This window comes from Lepidochelys kempii, chromosome 11 (assembly GCF_965140285.1).
Source record: "Lepidochelys kempii isolate rLepKem1 chromosome 11, rLepKem1.hap1, whole genome shotgun sequence".
In the NCBI taxonomy this organism is placed as follows: Eukaryota; Metazoa; Chordata; order Testudines; family Cheloniidae; genus Lepidochelys; species Lepidochelys kempii.
Genome location: NC_136390.1, coordinates 53,404,338 through 53,416,743, shown reverse-complemented (window position 1 = coordinate 53,416,743; position 12,406 = coordinate 53,404,338). Strand labels below are relative to the sequence as shown.

The following is a 12,406-nucleotide window of genomic DNA, read 5'->3' as shown; positions in this document are numbered from 1 at the left end:
CTTAAAGGAATTATTTGACTAAAGATAACATAACCTGCATGTGTAAAGTTACAATCACATTCAGTACCTCACAGCAATCCAGCAAATAAGGATTTGCCAGCATACCATCATTCCTTGAGCTATTGTGAATATTAATATTTAAAACAAAACATACTGTGCAATCTTGAAGAACACTAAGTTTTCTAGCTTGAGTATCACTTAAACACAATGCTTTTTAATACCTGCTTCTCAGTTGAAAAGATAGGCTCTCACTTATAGTACTTATCACCCAGGGACCTAAAGGAACATGTATAGAGAGCGAGCCCAAACTGAGTTCCAGCCCTATTATAAAGGGTACCTAATGCTTTGCTAATAAAGGAACTACACACAAACTTTACAGTGCACATAAAATTCTACTTACAATAATCTTTTTTTAAAGGAAGCGGAATGGAAAAGTGAAGAGAGCTTCTATTTGTAGGTGGCACACCACCTCCACTTCCAACTTAAAACATTCCTCAAAGTTCACTTGGTGTTTTGTAGTTTCACAAGATCTGTACAGTCTGGACAACAGCATCCACTGATAACTATATTAGGAGTTATATGATTAGATTTTATTTAGTGTCTCAGAGTTTTGTCAATTTCAACCAGGAAGCATGAGCAGCAATGACTATTTTACCAGTGCATGCATATCTGCCTAGCTCTTTGCTGTATCGGAGGTAAATAGCCTTCAGATCTTTGGGCACAAAGATCTTTCTAAATGATGTCAAGAAGTTTTTAAAAGCTAATGTTTTAAGCAAGCAGTGAATCTTTACACACAAGGGTTATCGACAAAGTAAAGGAAAGACCATTTCTGCTGTCACAAGCTCTGAAACTAGGCCGTTTCAGAACACTGACATTCAAATATGACAAAACAGAAAGACAGTGGGTAAAATGACTTGTAAACACCAAAAATAGCTGAAAGCAGTCTAAAGAACTCAGTGAATTGGAATGACTTCACAGTGACAACTTCCACTTCAAAACAGGCTTCTCTGTCGTGAAATCTCTAAGGCTTGACCAAAAGAAATTTGTGTCAACATGGTTAGTGCAACTTTTATTTAAGAAGTCAGCTTCAAGAAAAGAGTCTAACAAATAAAGAATCCAGTAAGTCATCTTACAGCTTCTGAATTGTTTCCAAACCTGATCCAAAGCACAGAAATTGAATCAGTTTACTCTGTGGATCATTTGTTGCTATGTGATCTAGTACCAAGAATCTTATAGTTGGGATGAAAACTGCACCCATTTTGTTTAGAGGTGGTGGTGGTTGTGTCAAAAGTTCATACAGAGATAATTCATGTTATATAAAAGGGAATAAAAATACTTGTTTTGAAAAATAAACTAACGTCTTATGGCATTGGAAGTGCTGCTTTATGGTAGGCTAGTACTTTTGTATACCTGTAAGTATATCGTTGAATCTTATAAGTATTTTGTTTGAACATAAACAAGTGTTAAAAGTAGGCATTCAAAAGTCCAGGTGGTGGCCATCTTCCTGAAGAGTTAGATGTATAGCCTTAAACATGTGAACAGCAGAATCCTTGGCACCTTGTTCTCTACTGGTGACTTTGGAGTTTCCACAATTCAGAAAAAGCACAAAGTTACTTTTCATCAAGACTGCAGCCACCACAAGGACAGTAAGAAATGGCCTTTGTAATTTAGAACTTTCCCTCCTATTATTTACCTTGTGTGCCAAATGGTTGCAGCTTTCCTTGAGGACTGTTTGGCATATTAGGGATGACTTTCTTCTTTAAAGAGATACTGTAGCAGGAGAAATAATTTACACTTTTTGGCAACAAAAGCTAAGCGATTACTGTTCAGTCACTCAACGTCTCTTTACCGTAGTCAACTGAAATCTCTTGGAGTTACCCATCCTCTGATTTAAGCAGCGCTACTAGCTGCTGACATTGACCAATTTGGGGGCACTTATTGCTTTAGCAGGTCATTTCCATTTTAAACGTAGGGCATCATAGGACTGCAGAGGGCATCTCAGCCCCTCAATACACTCACACAATTCCCAGTAGCCCTCACGGAAGTCACATATATGAACTATTGGACATGATCGACCCCTTAAGGCTATATGGCTATCAGAAGAAACAGAGCAACCAAAAAAACCCCCAAATTTAATATCCAACTAAAATTTGCTCCCATTTTTTTAAAAATTCACCCCAGTTGAATTCACACTTTTACCCGGGCTCTCAAATACCCACCCCCCAATTTCTGAGATGTAAGCAGCTTCACCACGTTTTCTTGAAGAAAGCAAGTCACTTCACTCCATAGACAATAAAGAAAAAAACACTAACGAAGGACAAACTTTTTCACAGTTAACCATAAATAAAAGTGCATTCAGTGTTCAAGTCGGGTGTATAGTTTAAGCAAGTTGTACAACCACATTTGGCACAGTCATCTTTTAAAGGCTCTGCGTGGGTCCCTCCCATTATTTACTGCAGTTAGAAGGGGCTGAATATTATTAGATGCTGGGATTGGTGGATTTACAGGTCCTCGTCCATTGGCTCTCCCAGTGCCTGCATAGGAGTGGGCATGATTGTAGGCCAATGGGAATCCACTGGATTCAGGTCCCGTTTGCAAACCATTTCCTAAAAAGACAGTAAAATTTTAATCACAAGTTCCACACTTTGAAATCACTGCTCTTCTGTGCAAACAGCCTTCGCATTCCGCATGGCTACTACATAACACTGAGCTTTAGGATGGGGAGCAAACTCAGGAGACCTCAGAACTCCAAATCACAGCCAGCTTTTTCCAACAGTAGCTCCGCAGCGATGACTGAAGCAAGAAGGCTGCAGACAGTTCGTGCTGCTATGATGTGGCATTGCATTCTTGGAGGGAGGGACGGAGGGAAGTAACACCAGAAAGAGCAGAAGGAAAGCAGTCAGTACAGCACTCGTCCCACCCCATCCCACCAAACACAGAGAGAGAGAGAGAGAGAGAGAGAGAAAAAACAGTCTTGTGTGAAGCCGCTGTAGGGAGCCACAAGTCCTCCTTTTCTTTTTGCTGTAGGGAGTGACAGCTGGTACAATGCTTGGGACAAAACACATGAAGGCTGAGAAGGCAAAAACAGTATGGAGGGTTGGGGGGGCAGGGGGGGGAGGAGAAAATTAAAGATTGCACAGAAGCCGGAAGAAGGATAATGAGAATCAAGGAAAGAAGCAGGTCTCAAAATATAAGTGCAAATGCAATGGAATCAGGACAGTCCACCACCCAAAATGACTGGGTCATGAGTAGGTGGCGACCCAGCAATTAGGCTGACAGAGGACTTGCCCCACCCTGGTATTAAGGCAACCAAAAATTGGCTTCAGAGTACCACCCTTATTTGCTCAGCAGAAGTTTTTATACTTGAAGGAGCAGAAAGGACTCAAAGAAGTGAGATGAGAGAAGTGAAAATCTGCTCCCAAAGAGAAAACTGACAGTCACGGAGAAACGTCACCGGTCTTGTCGATCGTATCAGTTTGAGCTCAGACAATTCGCTGCCAGCAACAACTCTTGGATACACACGACTAGGGTTTGATTATTGGGTGCACCCATTAGGTAACCCCCCGGGGAAAGGTGCAAGTGAGCTTAACACCCACTCCGAGATCTCTGACACGTTTTCTTATTGAAGCACAATTGCTTTCAGTACAGTGCTGCCACACACCTGTCCTTATACTCTAATCTTCCTCCTGCATAAGAGTTCAGGTCTCTGCCATTCTTCCCAGTTTAGGAAGTAACCCACCAGGAAATGTGTGACTATTTAGAGTCGGCGTTTAAGGCCAGAAGGGACCACCAGATTATCTCGTCTGACCTCCTGCATATCAAATGCCACCAACCTCACCCAGCACCCGCATACTGAACCCAACTTAATGTTCACTGTGGAGCAGCACAAGATCAGGACTAATTACCTCTGGTTAAGTATTAAGTGCACATTTAAAACCATGTCTGGTTTAGTTCTGCCCCTTTACATTCAATAAGCAGCAGTGTGTTGAAAGCCGGGAGTTGAATTTTCAGAAGTACCTACGTGATTTAGGATCATGAGTCACATTAACAAAGTCAGTGTGAAGTGTGCTCTTACGTGACTTAGGCACCTGCAAAAAGTCCTGCCTGAATAATTACTAATAGGGCCAATCCTGAACCCATTTATGATGGAAATATTGGTTTGAGGAAAGTTACTTTCAAATGTGCAAAAGTGCTTGTAAGATTTGGCCCTAGCTCAATGCCAGAAATCTACATTTTGCCCCTAGAATGTAAAACCCCTACGTTTCTCAATACTGAAAAAACAAGAATGAATCTAAGAGTTTAAAGTGTTTCTCGTTCTTTCACTTCCACAAAATAAAACAAAAACTTACCCACTGGCCCGAAAGTATAAGTACCCAAATTACTTGATGAAGAACTATTATTCTGTTCACCCTGTGCCTTCAGAGAAATAGAGAGAGAAAAAATACGGGTCAGACACAGAAACTTCTTTGTGTTACAAAGGAATTGAATTTGTTGCACATGTTTTTGTACCAGATACACATGAGATCCCCTCACCACTCTCCTACAGTTATTTACCACATCATTGCCATTTTTCTCTATGTCTTCTATGTGCTTCCTTGAGCACCATTTTAAAAGCCAGAAATCTTACTAGCCTGAAGTACTCAGATCAAAGAATATTTTATGCAAGAGAACCCCAGGAAGTTTAACATACCAGCTTGTTGTGCTGCCCAAGGTGGTCTGAGCTGGGCTCACTGAAGTTTGGCAGTTCCGAGTATACCATACAAAACCTGAAAAGAAAACAAGAGCGTGAGGAGAGCAACAGAACAGTTTTTCATAAGGAGTTAGGAGAGAGTTCTTCAGTTTTTCCAAAGGGAATGGACACTTTGTACCCCCACATTACTAAGACGTAAGTAAACCAGGCTCCAACCCAACAAAGGGAGCCCCTCCAAAGCATAAGAGACCAGTACGGTTTGATTCTTTTGAAGGATCAAGGCCTAAGATGTCATGTTTCCTTACTCAGGTTATTTCAGTCAATCAGGCAGAACACCTGGTATGCCTGCCTAGCACCCTATTAACATTAAAGAGGAGTTCAAGAATTTCAGGGGGATACTAAAATTCATATAGTCCTTTTCCACTTAGTGGCACCGAGTGAGGGAATAGACCTATTGACTACGGCATGTAAATAGGGGGTGAGGAGGAAGAGGAGAGACTGGGATCATAGAACTTTGTGAAGTAAAATTGCTGTCCAAAATCACTCAAACTGGCAGCTGGTCCAGACCCATGCTGTGGGCCAGAATTAAGAAAAGTCAACATAAGGATTTCACCTTAATCCAAGCCTGTTATAGAGCAACACCCGTTCAAAAGTTGTACAGCGGGGGCCGAATCATTTGGCCTGAAAGGGACTCTCCAGTGTATTCCTTTGCATCGCACCTAGCTGGACTTTGTTATTCTTGAACCATCCAGTAGATGGGGTGTCAAGTCCTCAAACCTTTAAGGTGTTGGGGGCAGTGGCTGCCTTTTTATTCTATGTTTGTACAGCACCTAGCATAATGGAGCCCTGGGCAACGACTTGAGCTCCGAGATGTTTTGATAACACAAGTAAACCCTCTCTAGTGGGGATTCAGAATCATTCGCCTAATCAAAAAGAAATAGGTCCTTCATCAAGTATTTTTCTGGCTGCATCTTAAGCTTGTCACTTGCATTTGTTCTTGTTGAATAAGGAATAGCTGATCTCTTGCTTCTTTACAGCAACCTGTAACAGTCTAAGAGAATGATGTTTGCTCCTGTCTCAAATTCTCTTAACCTTTCTTCACCATCATGTTTCTCATCCTGTGATCAATTTGACACAGGACTTAAAATAAGGCCTCAAAACAAACAGATTATTCAAAGTGAGCTAAGAGAGCAGAGCAGAATTAATAATTGCCTAGCTCATTTTACACACTGTACTCCTATCCTTACGACCCACAGGACAGCAGGGAGGCAGGCTGAGAGGATGATCCCTTTTGCACAACAGGGTGGAACTCATGATCACTGCAGTGTGTGTAAGCTTGCATTACAGCTGCCTGCACTGTACCTAGCCTGTGGATAAACAGAGAATTCCAAGTTTTCAATGCTGCAAGTCCTTGAACACGAGTGTGCTAACCCAAGAAAAGAGGTTTTATACCAGGAACTTGTCTGTTCTGTAAAACCGTTGGCAGATTGTACCTACAGAGAATGGCGGCCAAAGTCCAGTAGATACCCTCCCTTCTGAGCACACTCCAGTGAAACAGGCCCATGGCCTACTGCTCTTTGCCACAACCAACCATATAACCACTGACAGGAGCAAGCAACCTATTGGCCTCTGTTAGAGTGAAGACTGGTAACAGCACTAAATCTCCATTTTGCTTTTTTTTTTCCCCCCATCAAATCCTCCTAATAAGACCCACACTGGTTTACACTTCCCACAACCCACTGTCAAGGACAACGCTTGACCACGTACAACAGATGCGTACAAAGCGTGATACTTACTCCCCAATTTTCTGTAGCTCGCCTCCTCTTCCTGTGTAAAGCGTCAGACATCCTTTCCACAGAGACGCATACCTAGCCAAAAGAGTACCAATAATGTGTAAAACACTAGAAAATGATCAGCAGAATGTTCTCTGCTAACCAATACAGAACATTAACATTGAAAGAGATTTTGAAGAACTAGACCTGTCCTGTTCTGTACCAGCAGAAATAGAGTGGCTAGAATTCCCAGACTAAAATTCTCAGATTCCCTAAGATTATTTTACTACAGAAGTTTCTAGTTACTAATGTATTTTCTGCTTCTACAAACAGCTGTTGGAAGCCCCATTAATTTGTTTGGATCTTCAAAACAGGCTAACAGCCACATCAGACTAGCATCAAGTCTGTCACAGCTATACCACTTTGGACAGACCTTTCTGCTAGCCAAGTGCCATCCTTCCTGTCAGGCAGAAGGCAGACACATTTTGCCAGGACCACTGTCCACATCACCTTGCAGCCCCGCCAATTGACTGACAAACACAGTGTTACTTCTGCAGCGCGAATACTGGAGTGTTAATTCTGCAAGATTTCAGAGTAACAGACGTGTTAGTCTGTATTTGCAAAAAGAAAAGGAGTACTTGTGGCACCTTAGAGACTAACCAATTTATTTGAGCATGAGCTTTCGTGAGCTACAGCTCACTTCATCGGATGCATACCGTGGAAACTGCAGCAGACATTATATACACACAGAGATCATGAAACAATACCTCCTCCCACCCCACTCTCCTGCTGGTAATAGCTTATCTAAAGTGATCATCAAGTTGGGCCATTTCCAGCACAAATCCAGGTTTTCTCACCCTCCACCCCCCCACACACAAACTCACTCTCCTGCTGGTAATAGCCCATCCAAAGTGACAACTCTCTTCACAATGTGCATGATAATCAAGGTGGGCCATTTCCTGCACAAATCCAGGTTCTCTCACCCCTCACCCCCCTCCAAAAACCACACACACAAACTCACTATCCTGCTGGTAATAGCTCATCCAAAGTGACCACTCTCCCTACAATGTGCCTGATAATCAAGGTGGGCGATTTCCAGCACAAATCCAGGTTTTCTCACCCCCCCCCACCCCCATACACACACAAACTCACTCTCCTGCTGGCAATAGCTCATCCAAACTGACCACTCTCCAAGTTTAAATCCAAGTTTAACCAGAATGTCTGGGGGGGGGGGGGAGTAGGAAAAAATAAGGGGAAATAGGCTACCTTGCATAATGACTTAGCCACTCCCAGTCTCTATTTAAGCCTAAATTAATAGTATCCAATTTGCAAATGAATTAAAAAATGTAAGTGCCCTATTCCCTCAAAAAATAGTATTCAACCATCTCTAAATAAGGTGCAATATCAGTGGCCTTGCACTTAACATTTCGCCTTTTGCTTGGAACAAGATTTCTTTTATGCTGAATTTCATGGCTGAGCAGTTTTGTCTTATAACATGAAGGAAAAGAAGTGCTACGTAAGCTAAAGGGATATCAATCTCACATATACAATATACAGGAGAAAAACCCACGACACTGAAGGATTAACAACTTCACAGAATTTCCAACACCACAGGGTTTTTCCATTGGCACAAGTTTTCAGTTTCAGTTCATAAAACGAGAAGGGTTGGCCATAAAACACCAGTCTGAATACAGAAACTTAAGTGTTTAGAATTTTGAAATATTAGCTGCTACATTGTCCTGCCCATGAACAACAAACAATAGGGAACACATGAGATAATGTCTGTTAATGCAGTGGAATCCCTCTAGACTTGGAATTCAGCATAGAAAGAAAGAAATGGAAGTTTTTATACACATAGATAGTGCCTAGCTAAGGGTGACTATTTTTAACAGTGACCAGACTGAAGGAATCAGATTACCCCATACATGTAAAATTTTAAATACACTGCAACAGCAATGTCATGCCAATTAATCCTGAGTTAAATACAAAAGTGAAAACTATGCTGGGACAGAGTCAACAGTTCTTAATGCAACTTGTATACCAGTATAAAGTGAAAGAGGATACGTTGTAAAATAAGGGCCAAAGTCAGATCTTTGCACCTGCCATTCAAATCTACTGTCTTCCATGAATGTGCATTGGTGCAAATGAGGACATAATTTGGTCCTAAATAAGTAGAACTGATGCTATTTCATGGCTTTATGTCTTGCAAGAGGTTCTTGTTTTTCCATAGTATGGACTACATTAATACAGATTATCTTGTGAGCCATCTGTCATCCCATTCACTCCCCCAGAGAACACTGTGGCAACTATAACAATTTATTTACAAAGAAATATGATATTAACAGTTACAACCAACACTAGTAACTTGGTTTTACACAGTATAGGCAGAAGTTTTTTGAGGCGGTCTAGGTAAAGTTTAGCAAAGATGGCTGTAATCTTCAAGGAGTCTGAAAACACACTGGATGTCAACTCCCAAAATTTTAAAGAGATGTCATTTGAGTCCATAACTAATAATGAAGATTTACTTCTGACTTTTCTATAAAGTAAATCTGAACAAGAATAACTGCAGAAATTCTGGTGGGGATATTCATTTCTTTTCATCCCCAACACAGAAATTACGTGAAAAAAATCAACCATTATGCCACTAACAATGACTCCATTGTAGAAACAGTCTCAATTTTTATAACTATTGAGTAAAGAAGTTTGTGTGTTTTTAAACAATCCCTGAACATTTGAAACCAAAATACTTGTGTGTGTTGGGCTGCCAAATGAGAATAAGAAAGTGAAATTGACTAAAAAGAGAAATAAAAGTGACTAGTCTCTTGCGATTGTACAAGAGAAGTGGAGAATAAGAGGTTAAACATAGTTTTAAATTGTTTCAGTTTCATAATTTAGTGTCAGTGGGAGCATATTGTAAAACTTGAACATATGTAACCTGGCAGTGTCCCATTATATTGTAGCCATTACACATGAACAAAATACTGTATTTTATAACACTAATTAATTTTTTTTACTGACTAACTTCTACTCCCAGTTTTCCTGCCATTTCCATTAAATCCACTGTGAAGCAGACTACCTTCTCAGTGTTGCTTAAAGGTAATTATCCCCTCCATTCTCTATGAGCACGGTGCTACAGAAGAAAAGTGTTAAAATAAGAACATGGTTTTGATTTCACTCTCTGCATCTCTATCTTGAATGTACAGATAAAGAAAACTTTGTCATCCCCCCAGAACAGAATGTGAAACTTAAGAAAAGCACAGGAAAGCTCTTAAATACCATATTCTCATCTGAACAGCTTCTACTGAAATACAGACAAGTGACTGAGATGCAGACAGAGTGATCTACAAATCTCATTAAATTTGTGTGTTAGGTTTGAGGGTTGGGGGGAGGGGAGGCAAGGAGAGATCCTGAGGTTTTAATTTGATGATAGATCACAGGCTGCTGCCAGTGCATCAAGGAAGCAGTCCAAAATAGGCAAGCTGTGTCATGTTGCTTCTTTCACAGAGGAAGCCAAAGGCTATTTAGAATTCAAACCCTTTTCTTTAGTAATAGAGAAGATTTTTCCACATTCATTACAGTTCCAAAGTAAAGACACTGATCCTTCAGATCTTATCCACCCCACTGTAGAGAAATGGTTAACAACAAGATCATTGAGCAACAAGTTACTTAAATAGCCAACAGTGAGGGGAGAGGCTGAGCTAAGTCGTATCCTGTCCCCACCCCATACATACCCTTTGGTCAATCGAATAATGTCCCCTGGCTGTATGAGACTTCCGATTTCATCCCACACTGAAATTGTGATGCTGCCAGTTTTGTCTGCTACTTTACAGGATCTCACCTCATGTCCATCTTTGGTTTTGGTAACTCGTCCTGTATGGGGAATTTAAAATAAACAATAAAACTTACAAACTGGAAGAATTCGTGCTGTCTGAAAATTTAAAAAAATAGTTTAGATGTTTTAGAGAGTTATTCCCCAAGTGTAATGGACCCGTTATACTAATAAGATCAAGAAGCAAGATCTTTAATACAACATAAACAGACATGTATTTCCAGTGCAGAATAAATGGAGTTAAATTAATTTCACAATGGGATTCTCTCCCTTACCTAGTTGCCTGAACGAGAGATCTTATTTTAAAATAAGATAGGAACAAGGGAGTAAAGGAGACTTCCGCCCTGCAAGGGAGCTGCTCTTGCTCCCCCTGGACGTGTGACCACGTGTCGGGAGTCAGCCCAGCACAAATGTACCCTCTCCTACCCCAGGAAGGAGAGGAAAGAGGGGAGGAGGAAAGAGACATGGCTCAGAGGGACCCACTTACCGATTTCCAGCACAATAAAGACGACATTTAAGTTTTTCAGTCCGGGTTTTATGTCTTGTATAAAGTGGTATGTGTCGTTTGCCATGCTCATGCTGCTGCTCAGGAAGAGGAGGACACAGGTGCTGGGGCAGACTGAGCAGGACAAAGCATCCCTCGGGAGAGAAAGGGAGTCAGGGTGACCGGCCCAGGGTGGGGGGGGAAGGTGTGTACACTTGGGGGGCAGCTATCAACCCGACTTAACAGACAGCAGGAGCTCTCGGAGCAGCCTTTTACAGCTTGAAGGTGATGGGATGAGGCTGGGCACTGTGATTTTTCAAGCACGGAGACTGGTCAGCTGCAGCTGCTGCCCCCACTGGGGGAAGCCGGGGGCAGCCCTGGCTTCTGGTCCCCCTTCTCACAGCACCGAGCCCCAGCACTCTCCCCGCCTGCTAGTGTGTTACAACAGCTCGGCAGCCGGCAAGCGCGCCCCAGCCCCCTGCGTGCCGACCAGCTCGCCCAGCTCAGGCGGGCACCCGCCGTCCACAACACGCCCCCGTCCCGTCCCCTCCTCCAGCTGCAACGCAAATGAAGCGGGGACGCTCCTGCGCCTGCCCTTTTATAGCCAGGCGGGCGGGCCCATCTCCCTCACCCCGCGGGGGTCGAAAAAAAGAGAACCGGGAATGGGGACCGGACAGAGCCAATCACACGGAGCCTTAGCCTAATTCGAGCCGCCCGATCGGGGCTACAGCGGTCGCGGCTCCCCCGACCCTCTCTCCGGGCCACACTCATTGAGGAAGCGGGGGAGGCGCGTGGAATGGAAGCGGCCGTGGAACGCGGAGCCTTCAGAATGGAACTCAATGTGACCCAGTGCTCCGAGCGAGTTGCTGATTGGCTGGGCTGGGTTCTTTTGTCCTCTGACCTGGAACGTTCGTACTTTTACTGGGTCTTTCCCTCGCCCTTTTAGAGTGGATTCAAGCCTGGTCCGCCCAGGGGACAGTGACACAACAGAGCCGTGCTGTCTCTCGCTCCTTGTGGGGGGCACAAGCCGGTGATCTGCTGCCTGTATTTTACAGACACACACACACTAGCCTGTGCTGGTTGAGCCCCATGAACATGACTGGCAGAAAGGAGGGGTGAGGGAATGAGGAAATGAGCCATTTGTTTCCATCTTAAAAAAAAAAAAAAAATGCTTTCTCATAACCACAACCAAAGATGGAGGCGGCAGCATTTAGCAAAGTGACTGCTGCAAATGTTTCTGCTTTTAATTCTGAAGAATAATCCACATTGAGTAAACCAAAAGTATAGCACCGGATCAGCTGGTGTCATTTCCAAAGCGGTGAAGGGAGTGCAAGAGTGTCTGGGATTATTATTTTTGTAGGAGACTTGGCACAATCTGGTTAATTGCGAAGGAAAATATTTACTTGTCAGGCATATTTTGATGAGTCTCAGAGGTAAATCATCTATGCTAAAGACAATCCAAAGAGGGTGTGAACACTACTGGAAACAGCAAAATCACCCTAACTCTTTACACAAGACCCTGTGTTGTAATTCCATGGCAATCTGGACCTCAGTCCTATGACTAAGGGTGAGTTATGGGATTCTGTAGCAAACTGCAGCTATGGACTTGTACAATAAATGCGGCCCTGGAC

The 12,406-nt window shown here is 42.7% G+C and overlaps 1 protein-coding gene across 1 annotated transcript; it reads right to left on the bottom strand.

The window, feature by feature from the left end:
- Positions 1-1,054: 1,054 nt before the first annotated feature.
- On the bottom strand, positions 1,055-11,383 carry NABP1 (nucleic acid binding protein 1). Its single transcript, XM_073306221.2, has 6 exons — positions 10,779-11,383; positions 10,194-10,332; positions 6,487-6,558; positions 4,691-4,766; positions 4,350-4,416; positions 1,055-2,606 (listed from the first exon to the last, which is right to left on the bottom strand). Exons 1-6 carry the CDS (start codon positions 10,867-10,869, stop codon positions 2,413-2,415), a joined length of 639 nt encoding a protein of 212 aa, XP_073162322.1. The 5' UTR covers positions 10,870-11,383; the 3' UTR covers positions 1,055-2,412.
- Positions 11,384-12,406: the final 1,023 nt, after the last annotated feature.

Excerpts from the sequence above, each read along its gene's own strand:
- NABP1 (XM_073306221.2), bottom strand. The coding sequence starts at position 10,869 with ATGAGCATGGCAAACGACACATACCACTTTATACAAGACATAAAACCC. Across the intron at positions 10,333-10,778 it reads CTTTATTGTGCTGGAAATCG|GACGAGTTACCAAAACCAAA; the intron begins GTAAGTGGGTCC and ends TTCCCCATACAG. Across the intron at positions 6,559-10,193 it reads ATTATTCGATTGACCAAAGG|GTATGCGTCTCTGTGGAAAG; the intron begins GTATGTATGGGG and ends TCTTTTGGCTAG.